The sequence below is a fragment of the Carlito syrichta genome, unplaced genomic scaffold, assembly GCF_000164805.1.
Source record: "Carlito syrichta isolate Samal-C Ts95f unplaced genomic scaffold, Tarsius_syrichta-2.0.1 Scaffold126519, whole genome shotgun sequence".
NCBI classification, from domain to species: domain Eukaryota; kingdom Metazoa; phylum Chordata; class Mammalia; order Primates; family Tarsiidae; genus Carlito; species Carlito syrichta.
This window is the reverse complement of record NW_007070615.1, coordinates 71955-93184: the sequence shown is the minus strand read 5'-3', so window position 1 is coordinate 93184 and position 21230 is coordinate 71955. Positions and strand designations below refer to the sequence as shown.

At 43.8% G+C, this 21230-nt stretch overlaps 1 protein-coding gene across 1 annotated transcript in view; it reads right to left on the bottom strand.

Moving 5' to 3' along the window:
* Window positions 1–21230, bottom strand: part of NRF1 (nuclear respiratory factor 1) — a 114255-nt gene that overhangs the window by 37634 nt on the left and 55391 nt on the right. Inside the window, 4 exon segments of the mRNA XM_021707855.1 lie at window positions 1625–1782; window positions 7255–7356; window positions 7911–8108; window positions 9361–9519. Of these exon segments, the coding sequence (XP_021563530.1) occupies window positions 1625–1782; window positions 7255–7356; window positions 7911–8108; window positions 9361–9519 (617 nt within the window).

Below are 21230 nucleotides of genomic sequence, written 5' to 3'. Positions count from 1 at the left end.
GATTTATTGTAGAGAAGAGGTCTCGCTGCCCAGGCGGGTCTCGAACCCACGGGCTCTGGCAATCCACTCACCTCAGCCTCCCAAAAGGCATGGGATTATAGGCTGAGCCACTGAGCCCGGCTAGTTTCCTATTCTTAATCAACCACCAAGTCCTGACCATACTTCCTTTACAATCAGTCACTCTATCTCTATTCTTTTTTTTTTTTTTTTTTTTTTTTGAGTTGAGGGTCTTACTATGTCAAGCTGAAGTGCAGTGGCATGATCCTAGCTCACCACTGCCTTAAATTCCTGGGCTCAAATGATCCTCCCAGCTCAGCCTCCCAAGGAGTTCGGACTACAGGCGCATGCCACCACACCGGGATAATTTTTAAAATTTTTTTATAGAACAGGCTCTTGCTGTGTTGCCCAAGCCAATCTCCATTCTGACACTTAAGTTTCTAAGACCTCAACAAAAGTCACACCTGGAGTGCCTCTTCCTAATGGACCTTTTCAACTCTTCTCAACTTTGAACAGATCTTAAAGTATAATTTAAATGATAATAACTGTAATTCCTGAAGTGCTAAGAATGAATAGGACATTCTGATGAGAGTGTTATATGTACTACCTCATACACATGCTTCTGTGTGAGAGTATTATCCTCATAAAAACAATAAGGAAACCGAGGCTCGGGGCTGAGTTTCTCAAGGTCAAACAGCTAGTGAGTGCTGGAGCTAGGGCTCAAATCTAGCTTTGTCTTTTCAGGCACCATGTACACAGCCTCATCCAGTGAACTGCACAAACCCAGCATGGCTCTCCAGCATCTACCACAGCCAACCTCAGCTTCAGCTGATTTTATATTGTGGGGGAAGTGATCCCTCTCCTCTGAATTTCTACAATGTTCACAGTCTGGACTACCCAGTTTGGTAGTGAATTATGCTCTAAATAATGCTGTTGCTATGTGTCTTACTTAAATAAGTCTTCGCAGAAGGAGTGTGGTTTCTCTGAGGGCAGCGGCTAGATGTCAGGGCACTCTTTTCTCTGTTGATAGCCTCACCTGGTAGAGCACTGACTGGCATGTGGTGAGCGTTCAGTGACCACCTGGGATGAAGAGGGGCCATGCATGAGAATGGCAGCCCCTGCAGTACACTGGCAATGATCTCGCTATCTACAGACAGTAGCTAACTCAGCTAGGCAGGTACTGTTATCAACCGCATTTCTCATCATAGGAAAGCCTGGGCACTAAGAGTTCAAGCGACCTGACCTACGCCTGATAGCTAGTAAGTGACAGGCCCCCTCTTAACCATTAACTAAAATGGCTGGGTCTATGGAAAATAGAACTGGGTCAGGAATGAAGAGGAAGAATGACATGGAGGTGGTCTTTCCTATCAGCAGCCTGTGGTAGAAGGAGCCCAGCGGGAAACAACTCGACCTGGTTTTGAAAACCACCTTTCCTGGAGCCTCCCTTCTGCAATGCCTTTCCTAAACATACCTCAAGACACAAAGTGCTGTTTTCTTGGGAAGGGCTGATCACACAGCAGCCTACAATATCCTACAGGCGAGAGTATGGGTGTCACTGCCGCCTGTGACAGTCTGAGGTCAACGTTTCTATGTGCCATCCTCCCTTGCTTCCCACCCCTGCCACTACCTGTTAAGCGCCATGGTGACCGTAGCTCCCTGCTGCATCTCCTGGGAAGCTGCCACTGCGGCCTCTGCCAATGATGCCACTGCCTGGGTGGCCTCTGATGCTTGCGTCGTCTGGATGGTCATCTCACCTCCCTGTAACGTGGCCCAATTTTGTTCCACCTGAGGCAGAAAGGACAAGACAGTAAAAAATCAAAGTCACAAAAGGGATAAAATTTTTAAAAGAAATTTTCTAATAAGTTGCCATGATTTTGGTCAAATATATACACACTTGTACATTTACACGACCTACAATGTACAGAAGAGGGTTTTCAGCATGCTATCTCCTGCATAAAGGGAGGATTAGAATATATTTCTAGTTCAAGACCAGCCTTGGCAACTTGGTGAGACCTCATCTCTACAATGAATCAAAAATTAGCTGGGCGTGATGGTGCGTACCTATAGTTCCACTACTTGAAAGGCTGAGGTGGAAAGATCACCTGAGCCCAGCAGGTTGAGGCTGCAGTGGCTGTAAGCGCGTCACTGCACTCCAGCCTGGGCAACAGAGGGAGATTCCGACACAAAAAAAAGAAAAAGAAGATATTTCTGAATTTGCTTATATTTGCATAAAGAAATTCTGGAAGAGCACACAGAAGAAACCATTGAGAAGATTGTCCTCCCTGCACACTCACTTCCCCTTTCTACTCCCTCCAGTTAAGAGATAAAAACAGCAGCATATTCCACATTTCTTGAGTACTTGCTTTTTCACAAACAATCCATCTCTGAAATGATTCCATTTGGAACACACACAACTGCTTCATTCATTCAGGACTCACAATAATGGCTACACAGCATTGTACCATATAGGAACACCATGACTCATCCAACCAGTCATCTTATAATGGGCATTTAGGTCGTTCCCAGTCTCAGAACTCAACAAGTCACACCTGGAGTGCCTCTTCCTAACAGACCTTTTCAACTCTTCTCAATTTTGAACAGATCTTAAAGTATAACTTAAATGATAATACCCGTAATTCTTGAAGTGCTAAGAATGAATTGGACATTCTGATGAGAGTTTACAAGCTATTACAAACAGTGCTGTGATGAGACACTGCTGTACTTTGGATATCATGTGCAAGTCTATTTACAGGGTAAATTCCTAGAGGTGGAATTGCAGATCAAAGTTATTTTGTGTTTTTATTTTTGATGAGAACTGCCAAACAGCAAATAATTTTTTTAATATAACGAAAACTGCTTTCTTTTTAGTGGGGGAGGAAGTATGATGAAACAAACAAAATCAAAAAAACAAAAGTCAGACTACTGGTGATAAAGCACATGAGAATCCAGCCTGCTAGGCCTAGCCCAGGGTTGCTCAGCCTTGGCACTTACTAACATCCGGGGTCAGACAGTTCTTCATTGTGGAGAATGTCCTGTGCATCGTGGGATATTTTGCAGTGTCCCTGGCTTCTACTCATTAGATGCCAATAGCACCCTCCCCAGTCATGACTATCAGAATGTCTCCAGTTACTGCCAAATGTTCCCTCTGGCTCTGAGCTGAGAATCACTGGTTTTAGTACAATGCTTTGCATTTAGAGATGTCTCAGTTTTGGATACCTGTATCTTACCTATTTCAGTTTGTTTTCCTCAATAAACATGGATTGATTAATTATTCCCTATCAAAAACAAAAAGCAGCAGGGGCAATGAAAGACAACTTCTTCTCAGAAACACAGTAGGTGATAAATCAGCTCAGGTGTAATACTTCCTTGGCATCCAGGGCCTCGGGATGTTAGCTGTGCTTCCTGGCTAGTCCTTCCTGTTCCTGTTCCATACTGCTGGGGCCCAGTGAATGTTCCCTTGTGACAGCCTGTTACTGTGTCCCAAAGAAAGTGTCACAGCAACAGGGTACCTGAATGAAACGCAATTGTATACCTAACCCTTAACTGTACCCCACAACTTCATAATAAAAAAGGAAAAAAAGAAAAAAGTGTCACAGGCTCTAAGAGAGACAGATATTGAAAACGTCTCCAGCTTTGGTTTAATTATCATACTCAGATTACGGCAGTGCTTCTCAGAATGTTCGTCCAAAGCCTCCCAGGGAAGGAGCCATCCCTCTGAGCTGACCTAGTACTTGCCCTGAATTCCCACAGGCAGGACTGTGCCAGTAAGATTTCAGAACCCATCACCACTGAGGCAGAGATTTCCCAGAGCTGTGAAACTGCCCACTCATGAACTCATTCCAAAGCTCCTGCTTCCCAAGGCATGACTGCCTTGATCTCACTACTCCCATGAGCATCACCGCCAGCACTGCAATTACAAGAGGCAAGCTACACTGTCACTTCTCAGGTGACCGATGAGTCCACAGAAAACATCCGTTGACGCGAGACAGCACTGCCGCCTATGACTGTGAACAGCCTTCCTCTTTCCGGCTGCCCTCTGTTTTAGCCCGCCCACGCTGCTGCTCTCACTGAGTCCGGCCCAGTGCAGCTCTCCCAGGTCCTCACACTCCAATAGCAGCAACTCAGTATGAACACATTTAGTTACAAGCAGATGTGGAGTGAAAATAGCCTTAGAAGATTGCCACGTGTGATATAATTTAAGGAAGTTAGGTTATATGGCATGAAAGATTAAAGGGGATTGAGGCAGGGTCGCTAGCACAGGTTAGACATAGATAGATACATTTCCCATAGGCAGGTTTTAGGAGCGTTCATTTTGAAAATTACATTTTGCTGCAGGCCAAGCTGGTGGCCTACCCAACCCCTTCCCCAGCTTGCTTTGTGAACAAGTAAACTTAATCAGTCCCTCGTGACCTTCATGACACAGACCCCATCAACATGGCAGCAGTAACTGACCCACCTATCGGCCTGCCATCCATCACCTGACATCAGTACCTGTGCGGACCTGTACCCTCTGTGATGACGTGAAAGCAGACTACCACCCAATCACTTTAACAACCTGCCCCTGTCAAAGGGAAGGTTTAAAAGGCATTCAACTTCAAACAGCAGTTACCATTCTTTGACTGCCATGTTTTCTTAGCTTTGGCTGCCCCCCCTATCTTGGAGAGATGAATATCTCACTCTCTCTCTCTCTCTCATTTACTTTTTTTTATTTTTGAGTTGAAGTCTCACTCTGTTGCCCAGGCTGGAGTGCAGTGGCACACTCACAGCCAACCCAGCACTGACCCGCTGGGCTCCAACAATCCTTCTGCCTCAGACTTCCAAGTAGCTGGAACTGCAGGTGCGCACTACCAGGCCCGGCTAATTTTTTATTTATTGTAGAGACAAGGTCTTGCCAAGTTGCCCAGGCTGGTCTCAAACCCGTGGGTTCAGGCAATCCTCTCACCTTGGCCCCCCAAAGTGCCAGGATTATTGGCGTGAGTCACCGCACCTGGCAAAAACTGTATATTTTCAAGCCCACATACATAGTTTGTTTCATATCATTTTGAAATTCTCTCCTTGGTCAGTTATAAATGTCTGTGTAACTTGCACTGTGACCCTAATCAATTTTAAACTGCTTAAGGCTAGAGAGTTTGTTTCTTTGTATCTACCCGGATTACTGAGTATTCTCAGCACACAAGGCCCCAAGGATCCTCCTCATAAATGTAACTAGATTTACCCGGACACCAAAGGCGGTGTGGTCTAATAGTAAGGACCCTCACTGATGAGGGTGGGATAACAGAACGACCATACAACTTCATCATCTACCGTCATAAAGCACGTTCTGTCCCATGGGAGAAAAGATGCTAAGTATGAGAAGGAAAGGTATTTCTACTAAATCACCTGGTCCAACATCTTCATTGGCACTAATGTGGTCTTATCTATACCACTCAGTGAGATATTTAACTAAATACATTTCTCATGGTTCAAAACTAAGAAACTAACAACTATATTAACATCCGAAAAAAATCAGAAGGCAAATGGAAATATATAATTTAAAGCATTTTATCACTTCTGACATAACCTATATTTTCTCTCTTTATATCATGTTTATTTCATCAGATGTGTGAGAAGAGTTAGAATATGTGTTTCATTCAACTGAATCTAGGTATTTACCGAAAGGCTATTAAAACTTTATATATGTCATTCACCAAACTCCACAATAGATGACTTAACAATGATGTTAGTGTGCTAGAAAAGCCACTGATATGAGACTGAGTTTTTTTCATATTTTCTTTTTTTTGAGTTGGAGTCTCACTCTGTCACCCAGACTGGAGTGCAGTGGCCGCTCCCGGCCACCGCAGCCTCGACCTGCTGGGCTCCGGCGATCCTTCCGCCTCAGCCTTCCAAGTAGCCGGAACTACAGGCGCACGCTACCATGCCCCACTAATTTTTTAATTTATTTATTGTAGAGATGAGGCCTCGCCAAATTGTCCAGGCAGGTCTCGAACTCGCGGGCTCAGGTGATCCACTCACCTCGGCCTCCCAAAGCACTGGGATTACAGGCTGAGCCACTGAGTCCAGCCTCATATTTTCTATTAATAAAAATACATTGATTGGCCAAGTTCGGTGGCTCCCCAGCCCTGCCAGTCTCCTTAGCTGAAGATACTCGCTCACTCTGTCTGAAGGCATATACCCCTGGCAGGCCTCTCACAGCACATGCAGACACCTTTCTTTCCCAGAGGCGGCGGTCCTGTGGAAATCCCCACCACATGGCCACAGCAGGGGCTTGGCATGGCCAGCGGGCCCAGGAGCCCAGCTATGTTGTCCCTTCACTCACTTGCCGCGGGACCTTAGTCAGCACCCCCACTCCTGAGGTGCCCAGATGAAAAGTGCCTTTGTGGTGTTCTAAGTGGAAATGCTCCATTGCTTTGAACAAGAGTAAGATAATACTTCGTTTTATTTCTGATACTGCTCTTTGACATTGCTTGGCTATTTTTCAAGCTTCCGGAATGCACCACACCAGTTTCTTTAGAAATGTCCAGTGACTTGATGACCCTTTCCTCCACTGCTTGAGTCTTCACCAGTGACTCAGAGCCTAAATCCTGCTTTTCTAAATGCATTATCCAGCTTCAACACTAGTCAGTGACTTTGGGCCAATCACCTAAACTCTGTATGTCTCTGCTTTCTCATCTGTAAAGAGAAGATGATAACATAAACTGTCCTTCATAGAGCTGCGTGTTTAGCCCACCAAGAGCTCAACTAAGGTTAGATGCCTTTAGGTTAATGTCCCATAATTGCTTTGACCTTGGTAGGAAAGGATTTTCCTGTGAAATCTTTTCAAAGACATGTTTAAATTGTAATAAATCATGTTACTGATTTGCAAAAATATTTATCCCTTGAAAAGAATGCTTCCCTTAGCTCCAGTTTTAATGAACCAATTTTTTTCATAAAGCCCAAAGATGAAATTCTTTGGGATTCCTGGCATAAAAGTACTAAAGGGATAATCCCTTTCTTTGCATATAATACAAAATGCTGTATGACAAATGCAAAACAAGAAGTTACTGATAGCTGGGTTTGAGTCATCATGACCCACGTGTTTTCATTGTTGTAATTAATATACACAGCAGAAGACGTTTTCCAAAACTGTCATGGTCTAATGTTTAAAAAAGATTTCAATAAAATAACAGCACCGACATGTACCTTCATCTTCTGAACCTTCCCTTCTCCCTCACCTAGACCTTCGAGTACTTCATATGGTGCAGCCAGATCCTCTCTTACCTCTCCATCAGCCACAGCGGAATAGTTCACCTGGGCAACAGTGACTGTGGTTGGCAACTCTGAAGCATCAGCCAAGGTGGCTACTGTTGCGCCGGTGCCAACCTGGAGAAACACAGGGAAAGTGACGAGTGTCAGTGGGCGGATGCTCCCACCTCTCCTTCACTAGAAGCTAAGAGTCATGCACTCCCAGATTCAGCACAGATAAAATGATTAGTACACCTTATGTGAAACGAGTCACTAAGATCTCATCAGAGAGATGAACAGGACTTTCAGAATTCTCCTTCAACCAAATAAATCAGTATTAGAAGCTGCCACGTCACACTGTCGATGCCCAGTGTCAGCTCCCCGACATTCCACTCTCACCCTGATCTGGACTTTTGAGGTTCCCTGTGAACAAACTGTATTCTACCCCAGAGCAGGTAGCTCAGGAGTATTCCCTGACCACTAACATTTTAAAGCGCTGTGTTCTGGAAAGGTCCAGGAGAGCCACTGACAGCTTCGTGTTTAACAAGTACAAACCATTTACAATCTTCCTCAGCAACCAGTTTCTGGTAGAAGATCTTCGGTAACTCATGCAGAGAAAGCCTCCCGTCAGAGGTGAGGTGCCCACTGATCTGCCCCAGAAACCACAGCCTGGCAGCCTCAGGGCTACTCACCTGGATAAGCGAGACAGTGCCATCAGGGTTACTAAAGGTCTGGACTACTGTCTGTGACGGTACCAGATGGGCTATACTGTGTGTGGTTGTGGCCTGTGTTTGTGTCTGTTGATCTTCAAAGGCATACAGAAGATCTTCCCGCCCATGCTGTTTATAACAGTTTTTAACTATGGTCCGTAGTGCCTGTGTCCATGAAACCTGTCACAAAATACCAGATAAACACATTAAGGCACAAAGAACTTGGATTATTTTGTCCCAATATGAAGAAAGCAGCTACTTATCAAACCAAACCAAACCTCTTATAGAGTAAACTTTCTCAGAATTATTATTTCCCACAGACTGATTCTGGCACAAAGAAACTGAGCACCAGATATCAAAGAGGGTATTCTTGGCTGGGCTCGGTGGCTCAGCCTGGAATTCCAGCACTTTGGGAGGCTGAGGCGAGTGGATTGCCTGAGCCCAGGCAACTTGGCGAGACCTCGACTCTACAATAAAATAAAAAATAGCTGGACATGGTAGCGTGCACCTGTAGTTCCGGTTACTTGGAAGGCTGAGGTGGAAGGATCGCTGGAGCCCAGAAGGTTGACAATGAGGTGGCCGTGAGTCTGCGTGCCACTGCACTCCAGCCTGGCTGAAGGAGTGAGACTCCAACTCAGGAAAAAAAAAAAAAAAAAAAACCCAAAGAGGCTTTCCCATTGGCTTTCTTCCTGATCAGTCTGGGTTAGTTTTTGGATCTTATACCCTATTCCAGTCTGAAGCCAAACTCTTAAACTTCTCACAAAAGAAGATTATTCTGACTAAGAATGGTATATTAAAATTCTCAGTAAGCTTCCAAGCTAAATGAAAAATAAACATATAAAAAAGAAAGAGTTAATCAGTTTAGTCTCTCTTCTAAAATTTGGTATTGGCAAACTCACATCTCTCTAATCCTATATTTATATATTTTTTATTTTATTTATTTAGTTAGTTGTATTTTTTTGTAGAGATGGGGTCTCGCTACATTGCCCAGGATGGACTTGAACTCCTGGGCTTAGGTGATCTGCCTTGGTCTCCCAAAGTACTGGGATTACAGGCGTGAGCCTGGCCGAATTCCACAGTTACATTTTTTAACAGTGGTTCTTGCTAAACAGAAAAAGGGCTATTGCTGAGTGCTCAAAATAATGAACACTTTTACTTCAAGTTTTTTTGGTTTTCCCAAGAACCTCTCAAAAGTCCAAGTGTTACAAAAGGTACCGATGAAGAGTGCAAAATCACAGGTCTGTCCCCATCTCCTTTGTACAGGGATGAAGTGACAGAGGAAAGGCTACAAGTCAGAGAACATCAACTTTCTCTGGAGAGGCAGTTCTAACTGTTACACAGACACTTTCCAGCAACAGGAATAGAAATGACAAGGCTGAGTGGCTGATCAGGATGGAAGGGCGAAAGGCAGTTCAGGCCGAGGAATCCTTACCCGCTGCTTCTGCTCTTCCGTGCGGACATCGCTCCGGACATTGGCCCATGGGATGTCCTCCGGCCACCAGATAGGCTTGCAGCTCTCCTTCCCCCAGCCTGGCTTCCCCCGGCCTGTGGAGTACTTGAGCATCTCCGGGATAAACGCCCGAAGCTGGGCCTGGAAGAGTAGAGTGTGGCCATCAGGACGCATGAAAGGCACCAGGATGTCATCATGACCCCTTAGACTATAAGACAGAGCCTTCCTGGACGGTCCCAGAGAACTCCAAACACGACGGGTGAAAACCCACTGTGTTCCAAAGATGGCTTCAATTCCATGGGTGACGGAGAATTAGAACTCTGTCGATAAAGTGCATCTTAAGCTGCATTTATAGACTTGTTCCTTTAGAGTAAGAATATCTGCCCCCAGGCTTAATTTTTGCTCCTAAAACACTACTGGCATTAGCGCTTATATCCCTTCTATAGTTTCCATGCATGTAAGGTGCCAAAGTCAGGGTGTTTTCAATAATGTTCTGGAAGTAAAAAATAAAGCAATTAGAGACGAGAAAAAAGAGATGAGGAGCAAGTAAAGTCATGTAGATGAAATGCCTGTGATCCAGAGAACCCCCAAGAATCAAATGAAAAATGACTACAACCCAAGAGAAATTCAGTAAGGTGGTGATTATAAAAATATGAAAACAGAAAGTTTCTAGCAAGCTAGGCTACTCTCCATGAGGCTGACATATACAGTAAAGCACGTGGAATTTTAAGCACACTATGTACTTCATTCAGATTTATTTTACAAACCAAATCCAGACCAGGTTTTAAACCACAGAGATAACTGCCATCCTTATTTCCTGGTATAGTAACCACTGTGTGTGTGCTGGGGGAGGGTCTACCTTCTGAATGTTCTCCATCGCTGATAAATGATTTTGTGCAAGAAAAGCAGTTTATCAAGTTATAACCTACAACCACCCCCACACCTACTGCTTTCCTCCTAACCTGGTAGTCTACAATGCTCCAGGATAAGAAGCATCCCCACACAGATGGATCTACACTGCCTCTGCAGCTTAAACCCCAGAAAAGAGGGCATCCTGAACAGTGAGTCAGACTCAAGGGCATGGACTGGTAGCTACAAAGTAAAAAAGGAAGAAGACAGCAAGGAAAATGCTTAAGCACTAATGAGAGAATGAGCATGGCAACACTTTAGTATTAAAGCCCTTATATGAGTATCAGGTGTTCTTACAATTCTTATTATAATAAATATTAGATTTATTTTCCCAGAAGATGATACGCACTGTTACATAACAGGGAGCCATGAACCCCATCAGTCATGTTTACCAAGTAAAGCCAGTTCTGGTTGACAGTATCACATTGTTGATTCCGTGCTGAGCCGCCACGTCACCATGTCACCTCTGTCCAAGTCCCTGCACCCACCAGTCTCCTACCTACAGGATATGGTATAATACACTCCATATACACTTGACCCTGCTGCATCAAGCAGCAGCTGATAGAGATGTATCCATTTGCAAACCCAAGCTATCAGCTGGCTCATGAGGTCACCACTTCAGTTATTTTAAGAAAGTGCATCTCAAAGTCATTGGTTTCTTGGGAGTGTATCTTTTTCTAGCCTCAGATACAAAGTGTAGAAAAGGGCTTAATCCTCACACACATTTTAATTTCTGCATATAAAAAACAATAGATTTCTCAGGGGTATAAACTAAATAAACTGATCCACAGACTTTTTTTTTTTGGGTCAGAGTCTCACCAGTCTGGAGTGCATGGCACGCTCACGGCCACCGCAGTCTCGTCCTGCTAGGCTTCAGGCACTACTTTCACCTCAGCCTTCCAAGCAGCAGGAACACGCCACCATGCCCGCCAATTTTCTATTTATTGTAGAGATGAGATTTTGCCAAGTTGCCCAGGCTGGTCTCAAACCCATGGGCTCAGGCAATCCTCTCACCTCAGCCTCCCAAAGTGCTGGGATTACAGGCGTGAGTCACCATGCCTGGCTTCCCACAGACTTTTATAAGTTCCCTTTTATTTTAATCCCATTGGTAGTCTCCAAAAAGGAGTTCTTTATACCCACACCTAGAAGTCTGGAGAAAATGAAGTTGGAAGGCGACCATGAAATCAGAATCGTAAGGCATGCAGACAGCACTCGCTGTGGAGAGCACCAGGTGGGCAGGGTCTGCTCAACGCCCCCCCCCAGCCTGTGCATCCTCCAATTCCAGCGTTCGCTCCACCCTGACCCCTCGCCCTGCTGGCACAAGAGCTCCCTGTGCCCCCAGTGCTGGGTCCTGCGGCCCTGCTGCAGGCACCTTGCATGCCCAGTCTTGCTCTGGCTCCCCATTCCAGGTTTCCGCTGGGCCTCAATAACTCACTGTTAGCTGAAGGGTGGGCATGACATCAGGCTCATAGAAACTCACCCTTTACCTAGCTACCCAAACCCAATGCCTCCAAGCTGTCACTAGCCCCCTCATGTAGCAGCACCGCTTCAGCCACTCACTAAAGTCCAAGTCTTTGTACTTGGAGGCGTCCGTTGTGTCCACGTTCTTCTCCAGCCCCTCCACCCCTCTTCCTAGCTCCAGGCTAGTTCATCCTCCTGGTTGGCTTCCTTAGGCGCTTCAAGTTCTACTTTCTCTCCTTCCTCCCACATATCCTTGCCAGACAGGTTTTCCTAAATGCCACCTAACTGCTATATGCTCAAAAACCTTCAAATGCGCTTTAATTACTGGCAAGTAAACTGGACTCCCACATCTGGGCTTCCAGAGCCACCACAATCTGGCCTGACACCACATCCAGTCCGTGAGTTCCCACCAGGCAGCCCCGGTCCTCCACAGGCAGCCCAGGTCCTCCTCCCCACACTGTCTCGTGAGCTCTTGGGCCCCTTCCTGCTTCTCTGCCTTGGTCTGGCCTTTGGATGGACTCCCTTCCGCAATGCCATCCCAATGCCACTACTCGTTTTAGATGTGAGTTGGCTTTGAGTCTCAACTCTTGCTGAATCTTAATTTCCTCATCTGCAAAATGGTGATGATAATGGCAAATACACAGGGTTGAGGGAGAGGACTGGAGTTTGCAATATACACACAGCTGCCCTGAATTAATATGCTTTTATGATCATTACTTCAGCCAGGAAGCCAGTTTTGTTCAGCAGCTCTGCACACTCATAACTTGCATTATAACATTCAGAGCTTAATTTGTTATAAAATTTGGGTGCATCAGAGCAATTTGGCAACTGGTTGATAATTATGGTTTGATAATGAGAAAAACCTTTTCTTTTTATTAAAAAAAAAAGATGCTTTAATCATTTGCTTTCCAAGTCTATTAAGTAAAACGACTTCAAATGTAAAACAAATAAGGATTCAGAAACATCACAGCTTTCATCCTAAATCTGCTAGAGGTTCAACATCACTGAGATGAAAGTACAAAATCTCAAATGTTCCAAAATCTGAAACTTATGGAAACTTCCACACATGACTTCATGAGACAGGTCACAGGTAAAACACTGTCAAAACTTTTTTTGATGCACCAAATTACTAAAAATTCTCATACAGAATTACCTTCAAACTATGTGTACACGGTGGATATAAAAAGCAAATGATTTTACATTTAGGCCTCAGTTCATCCCCAAGATATCTCATTATGTATAGGCAAACATTGCAAAATCCAAAATCTGAAATATTTCTGGTACCAAATATTTCAGATAAGAGGTACTCAACCTGTATTAAGTTTCTATCAAAGGCCAAATGTGACCATTTGCCAAAAAGAAATATTTCAAAGATAAGTGACATTTTATTTTTAAATCAGAAAAATTAAGAAATGTCTTGACTGGGTGGCTCAGCCTGTAATCCCTGCACTTTGGGAGGCCGAGACAAGAGGATTGGCTGAGCCTGGGGATTCAACACCAGTCTGAACAACTGGGTGAGACCTCGTCTCTACAATAAATCAAAAAATAAGCCAGGAGTCATAGCGCGTGCCTGTAGTTCTGGCTACTTAGAAGGTTGAGGTGGAAAGATTGCCTAAGCCCAGCAGGTCGAGGCTGCGGTGGCCATGAGCATACTACTGCAATCCAGCCTAGGCAACAGAATGAGACTCCAACTCAAAAAAAAAAAAAAAGAACTTTCTTCTCCCAACTGAAAAACATAGCCAACTTTCTGAAATGGTTTCCTAATACTGAACACACTGCAATGTACATAGACATTCATCTATAGTTTTTCAAAATGGGAAAAGTGGAAAAAAGGAGAAGGTGGCAGGGAATGAGCTCATATGTAGAAGAATGAGTTGATACATATCTGTGTAAACAAGGGTGAAAATGAGAAGTAAAGAATGCCAGAGCCAAGAAGGAACAAAGTGACTATGTGGCCAATGCCTCGCCATGAAGGAAGCAAAGTTACCAACCCACTCCCAATGCACAGTAGTTCAGGTGACTTGTTCTACAGGATCCTTGAGCATTAAAAAACATGCATAAGCTGTTCTCTCTCATTCACTCACTCTCTCCCCACCTTCAATTAAAGAAGGAGGGATGGTGTACAAACAGATTAATAATGAAACCTGTCAGGAAATGTGACTCAAGGGTAACCATAATCAGGGGAAAGAAAGAACTAGGAAACATATCAAAGTTGATTCACGTGCTACAAATTGCTGGATAAGAAATGGTTCAAACTTCTGGGAGACGGTCCTAGAAACTACTATGAGAGGCAGGATAAACAGGAGCAGCACAAAGAGAAGGACACGGCCACAGGAAGAAGCACATCAAAGAAAAACTGGAACCAGAATGAAATTAGCTGCTGGTATATAAGTTCTAATTCAGGGGCAGATCACAGCTTTTTGAAATGCTCGTTATCAAATGTACAAAATTTGCCTGTGTATCAAAAGGAGAGGTAAGAAGCATTTTCTACTATAAGAGTTCATTTTTCAGGTCTGTATATTTTGAGGAGAAAGGATACTTCTTACTTTTAAATGCATAGAGGTAATCTGACTTCACTGAAAAGGGCAATTCTCCACCAGACTATCTTCAAAGTGTTCCAAATAAACAGTACTAAAACCAAAGAGACTATTAATAAAGGAGAAATAGCTGTCCAGTATAGGAAGACTAAATGATGTCTTTCCAGAATTCAGCACTGTGCTCTCACTACCAGTTGAATTAATTACTGGTCCTGGAGAGTTTGGAAACCAAAGCTTCTCAATGTGCTTGTTAAGGAAGGTTTGTCTTTAATCCACAGGGAGACAATCAACAGGATCGGCAGAACTGAAGTCTAACCTCTTTTTAATTGGGCTGGAATAAGCTTTCCTGGACTCCCTCATTTGATTTAGGACTCCGTGTGGACTTAAAGTACCCAAGCTTTGTCGGCAATGTCACTCCAAACCAGCAAAAGGTAGAAAATACTGCTCCTTCCAGGGCACAATCAGCAAAGAAAACACATCAAATTCATGCCAGTGTTGGTGCAAAGTACTGATTATATGGAAATCAAGGATAGTTTCAAATAAAAGATCCTAAAGCGTCTAATCAATCAAAATGGATAAAAATGCCTTGCTCTGCTAGAAACGTCCGCTTGTACATTCAGTTAACATTCTGCTGTGCGACAGTGCATCAACCTTATACGTTCCAAATACCCTTCTCTAGCTCCCTCTACCTGGGCTCTCCATGTATCTGGTCAAGGGATCTTGAGTCTCCTGATGTCCAGTCAGGCACAATTACCAAGAAAAGGTCTTTCAAAACAACACATCTGCCTAGCCACGTTTACTGAAGAGGTCAGAGAATGTTCAGTACCTTTACAGAGAAGGCAGCTGAAGTCAAACCATTCAAAAAGTTACATTTTCTATAGCCTACAGGAAAACAGGAATGTGGCGGGGAAGGGAAATTGGAGAATTTTCAGAGTGTAATATCATCACTTTAATTTAAAGTTATAGCCTTACAGGTTGACAGGCCCAATTATATTTAAAGGACATTAGAAAGCTGAAGCAAAGTGATTTCTTGCCCGATATTTGGAATTATTTGTACTACTGGTATCTATTGAGAGAGAAAGCAAGGTAGTTATTCTTAGAAATACCAATCCCTATTAGTACCTGCAGAAACACTGGCTTCTGTTAATTTCATTTTCCTAAAAAACACATTCCCACAGAAAGAAAACATGAGAGGAGCAGATTTGGAAGAAAAATGACATTAACTTCAGAACTGGTGACTGCAAGGGCCAGCCAGTGATGTCGCTCACGTGGAAATTTCAGACTCCTCTCTGCAGCTGAGACTGCTGCTTCCATGTCTCACACCCCAGCCTCTCAAACGGTTTCCCTCTCCTTAATCAGAATGCACCTCAAGTCCTACCTTTCCTGTAAAGGAGTCGCAGATGCTAGCTGCACTCTTCCACAGAAATGTCAGTAACACAGATACAATTGAAGTCCTCCGTGTCATCTACCCTCCCTCAATCCACAGGCATGAACTTGATGCACAGCTCTCCTCAGAGGCCAAATCCCATGTACTTCACAATCGTATGCTGGAAAGGCACAGCTTCATGTGATTACAGAAACACACAAATGGTACCTACCAAATTGTACACCGTTCTACAACTTGTTTTATCCACTCAGTGTCTTATCAGAGATCTTATGGTAGTACAACCAAAATAATTAATTTTCTTGACAGCTGCCTCATATCTGTGGCATAAATGTTCCATTTTGTTTACCCACTCCCCTACTGACAAACATTTAGGTTGCTTAAAGTTGTCTTGCTCTTACAAACAAAGTGAATCACCAGGAGAGTTTAAACACTACGGATGCCTGGGCCCCATCCCTAAAGATTTCAACTTAATTGGTCTGGAGTGTGGCCTGGGTGCTAGGACTTTAAGTTCCCCAGGTCAGGCCGGGTGCAGTGGCTCACACCAATAAACCCAGCAATTTGAGAGGCTGAGGTGAGAGAACTGTCTGAGCCCATGGGTTTGAGACCAGCCTGGGCAACTTGGTGAGACTCCATCTCTACAATAAATCAAAAACTTAGCCAGGCGTGATGGTGTGTGCCTGTAGTTCCAGTTACTTGGAAGGTTGAGGCAGAAGGACTGCCTAAGCCCAGCAGGTCGAGATTGCGGTGGCCGTGAGCATGCCACTGCCCTCCAGCCTGAGCAACAGATGAGACTCCTACTCAAAAAAAACCCCAAAAAACTCTCCAGGTGATTCTATTGTGCAGCCAAAGCTACCTAAAACACTTTCTATCCATTGTATAACCTTATTTGTTTCTTTTTGTTTGTTTTGAGTTGGAGTCTCACTCTGTCACCCAGGCTGGAGTGCAGTGACACACTCATGGCCACCCCAGCTCTCGCAATCCTTCACCTCAGCCTTCCAAGTACCCAGAACAGGCATGTGCTACCTTGCCTGGCTAATTTTTGATCTATTGTAAAGACGAGGTCTCACCAAGTTGCTGAGGCTGGTCTTGAACCTGTGGGCTCAGGCAATCCACTGGGCCAAAGTGCTGGGATTACAGGCTGAGCCACCGAGCCCAGTAACATACTTTTTTTTAGGTGAAATTCAGAAAAGTGAAATTGCTGGTTAAAGAGTATATACATTTAAATTTTTTTTTCTTGAGTCACAGAGTCTCACTCTTTTGCCCAGTCTGGGGTAGAATGGCACGATCACGGCTCACTGCAGCCTCAACCTCCTGGGCTCTGGCGATCCTTTTGCCTCAGCCTCCCAAGTAGCTGGGACTACAAGGGCGTGTCACCACGCTTAGCTAATTTTTTTGACTTTCTGTAGAGACAAGGCCTCACTATGTTGTCCAGCTTGGTCTCAAACTAAAGCCTTAAGTGATCCCTCTGTCTAGGTTTCCCAAAGTGCTGGGATTATAGGTGTGAGCCATCATGCTTGGTCACATTTAAACATTTTAACAGACACTGCCGAAATATCCCCCAGAAAGACTCTGCCAACCCCACTCATACTCAGAGTGCAGAGCAATGTCCATTTTCCATCCCGCCCCTACGCTGTATGACAAAGCTTCTTTATCTGGGCTTATATGACAAGGGAAAAATGATTTCTTATTTTAAATTTCCATTACTAGTATGTTGTGAATCCTTTTATATGTTTACTGGTTATTTTTTTCTTTCTGTGAACAACTTATAATGCTTTGTTTATTTTTCTAATTATCCTTTTTCTGATTAATCTGAATAAAATGTTAACCTAATCTGGACATTAATTCGTGGGCATATAAACTGCAAATATCTCCCCAGTCAACCTGTATCCTGGACGTGTGATTTCAATGGCTATTCTCTTTTCTTCCTATTCCTGAGTACTTTTGTACTTAACTCATAACATGCTATGTTCTATCTAAGAATACGCCCAGTGTTTTCACTTTTGACCTATGTATTCTTTTAATCTCACCCTGCCTACCTAATGTCTTACAAAATGTGGCATGACATCATATATATCAACATCTTTTGGTAATTTCAGACGGTAAGAAAAGTCTGCTTTACAAGTAAACCCCGACTCAACAGTGAGGAGGTACAGCCTGGACCATCATCCACCACAGTGGTCCTCAGTCGACGGCACACTGGCACCACTGCGAGGGCATGAGTGCTGCACATGCCTGGATCCCAGCTCCAGAAGTTCCCATTCACTGGTCTGGTGTATGGCCTAGGCACCAGGATGTTAAGTTCCCCAGGAGATTTGATCATGCAATCAACTTTAGGAACCAATAAACCAAACTACTTTTTATCTAGCCTTCTTAATTTTTTTAAAAATAGTGGTTAAAAATATATAACATAAAATGTATCACTTTAACATGTGCAATGCAATGGCATTAAGTACATTCATGTGTTGTATAACCATCATCATTACCTACTTCCAGAACTTTTAAAAGTATCATCCCCAACAGAAACTCTACGCCCATTAAAATCCTAACTCCCCATCTCTACCCACCCCACCCCCACCCGTCTCTGGCAGCTTCTGTTCTCCTTTCAGGCTCTATGATTTTTTCCATTCCACACACCTCATAAAAGAGGAATCGCACAATGTCCCTTTCATGTCTGATTTATTTTACCCCGCATAATGTTCCAACTCTTTGGGTAGAAGCTTAGGTAAGACCTTTTTCAAAACAAAATCACCCTCAAAATACCTAAATTGAGGCCAGGAGCAGTGGCTCAAACCTGTAATCCCAGCACTTTGGGAGGACAAGGTGAGAGGATTGCCTGAGCCCACGGGTTCAAGAACAGTCTGGGCAACTTGGCAAGACCTCATCTCTACAATAAATCAAAAAATTAGCCAGGCGTGGTAGCGCATGCCTGTAGTTCCAGCTACTTGGAAGGCTGAGGCGGAAGGATCACCTGAGCCCAGCAGGTTGACGGCTGGGGTGGCCGTGAACATGCCACTGCACTCCAGCCTGGGCGATGGAGTGAGACTCCAACTCAAAACAAAAAGCAAAAAAAAGAAAGAAAGAAAGGAAAACAAAAACCCTAAACTGATAATCAACTGAATGTTTTCAAAGCAAAACATGCCAGACCCCGTAAATAACTCCTTCCTAGAAAAGCAAATGGTGTGCTGAACGTTTCTGAAGGCTTATCTGAACCTGATGAAAAATCACTATCCTGCCTTACTGTCATTTCACGGGAATACAAAGGTAACCAAGACTGCCACATGGGAATACCAGGAGAGAAGTCAGTTCCAGGGAGAGGGAAGAGGGCAGGTTTTAACCAATAATACTGGACAGGTCTCTCCAGAGATATTTCTCCTATAATTATAATCTTTTGCCTAGATCTCTTCTAACACAGACTCCAAAAAGATCTGCGACCTCCCAAGAACAAGAGAATCCTACAGGAGTCAAGGGTGGTAAGGAACAGAATTGGTTAACCACTAGCAAAAATGCAATGATTGCTCCAAGACTTTAAGAAACAATGCAGCTCACTGAACTCAAGGTGCAGTTCGAAAATCAGCAGTACTTGCATCAGCTGGAAGTTTGCCAGAAAGGCCTGACTCGGTCACTGCTGAAAGTCTGAGAAGCAGCATAAGGATCACCTGAGCTCAACGCCTCCAGGCGCCGGTCTGCAGCATTCCGGAAAAATCTCCTGACCTGGTTTTCAAAATCCAAAAAAGTGTCTTTCAGAAAAGAGGTTATCATGATTATTTCATTGTACTTGACTTCTGTACATGTACAATGATTTCGTCTCCAAAGCTTTAAGGCAACCTCCTCCAATCCTAAGGCAATGTGGGGAGACAGATATGAAGGAAGTTCCCACCACTCTTCATAAAGGTGCCTGAAAACACAAGCTTTCATTTTATCACTAAAAATAGTACAGAGGTATGTGAGTTTTTTAAAAACATACACACTCACAAGACTATTATCCAATTCATGGCATCAAAAAAACAACAAAAAAAAAGACTATCAGGATCAAGACATCATAAAAACAGAAACGTCTGAGGTAAAGCATCCTATTTACTAAGAATTATACCATTACCAAAACAAAACAAAAACCAGAAACCTATTGAGCTGCTTCCTAAAAGATCAGCATATTCCAAAGATCTTCAGCTGTTCTGCTGTATGTGGTTTCCATCTGTATGGAAAACAATTTTGAGAGTTTTGTGGGCAAGTCAAAAAATTATTTTTAAAAAGTAAATGTGGGCAACCCCTTAGGTTCTCCTCCCACTAGGGGAACTTTTCTGTCCTTTCAATAAATCCCGCCTTCTAAAAATAAAAAAGTAAATGTTTTGGTCAGACATGGTAGTTCACACCTATAATCCCAGCACTTTGGGAGGCTGAGGTGAAAGGATTGCCTGAGCCCACGGATTCGAGATCAGCCTGGGCAACTTGGCAAGATCTCATCTCTACAATAAATAAAAAACTTAGCTGGGTGTGGTGGCGCATGCCTGCAGTTCCAACTACTTGGAAGGCTGATGCGGAAGGATCACCTGAGGTCAGCAGGTCGAGGCTGCGGTGGCCATGAGCATGTCACTGCACTCCCGCCTGGGCAACAGAGTGAGACTCTGACTCAAGGAAAAAAAAGAAAAGCAAATGTTTAGTGAGGATTAGCTGAAAGACTCAGTCTGAATGATGATCACAGCACAGTTTTTTAGAAAAAAAAAAGAGAGAGAGAGAAAAGCACTGGCAATATGAACTTGAGCCTAAGCCCTATTTCTGTTTGCCACTAGCTGGCCTCATAAATTACGTTTTCTAATTATGCTTCATTTTTCAGCCTGAAATGTATGTTGTCGCCTGTATTGTCCCATTTTATTGCTGAGAAAAAAATTACTGGTTCATTAACTTTCTCTAATAAAGAATAATAAAGCATGACAAGAGATGGTATGTCCAGCTGGGCTCGGTGGCCCAGCCTGTAATCCTGCACCTTTGGGAGGCTGAGGTGAGTGGATTGCCTGAGCCCGCGGGTTCGAGACTGGCCTGGGCAGGCGAGACCTCATTTCTACAATAAATTAAAAAAAAAATTAGCCGGGCATGGTAGTGCACACCTGTAATTCCGGCTACGTGGAAGGCTGAGGCAGAAGGATCCCCGGAGCCCAGCAGGTCGAGGCTGCGGTGGCCGGGAGCGGCCACTGCACTCCAGTCTGGGCGACAGAGTGAGACTCCAACTCAAAAAAAAAAAAAAAAAAAAAAAGAGATGGTATGTCCAAAAATTAATATAGGCAATACATATAATTGGCACTAATAATTAATAATTCCTCTGTGTGATGCCTTAAGTCTTCAAAGCACTTTCTCATCCCATACCTCATTTTTTCTTTCTCTGAACCCCTAGGTAGGAGGGCATGTATTATTCAGTAATACAGAGGAGAACTGGGACTTGAGCCTAGGTCTTCTGACTCCAAGCTAGCATTATTTCTAAGAAACCATGCGGTTAAAGATTTAAAATAAGCCGGGCTCGGTGGCTCAGCCTATAATCCCGCGCCTTTGGGAGGCTGAGGTGAGTG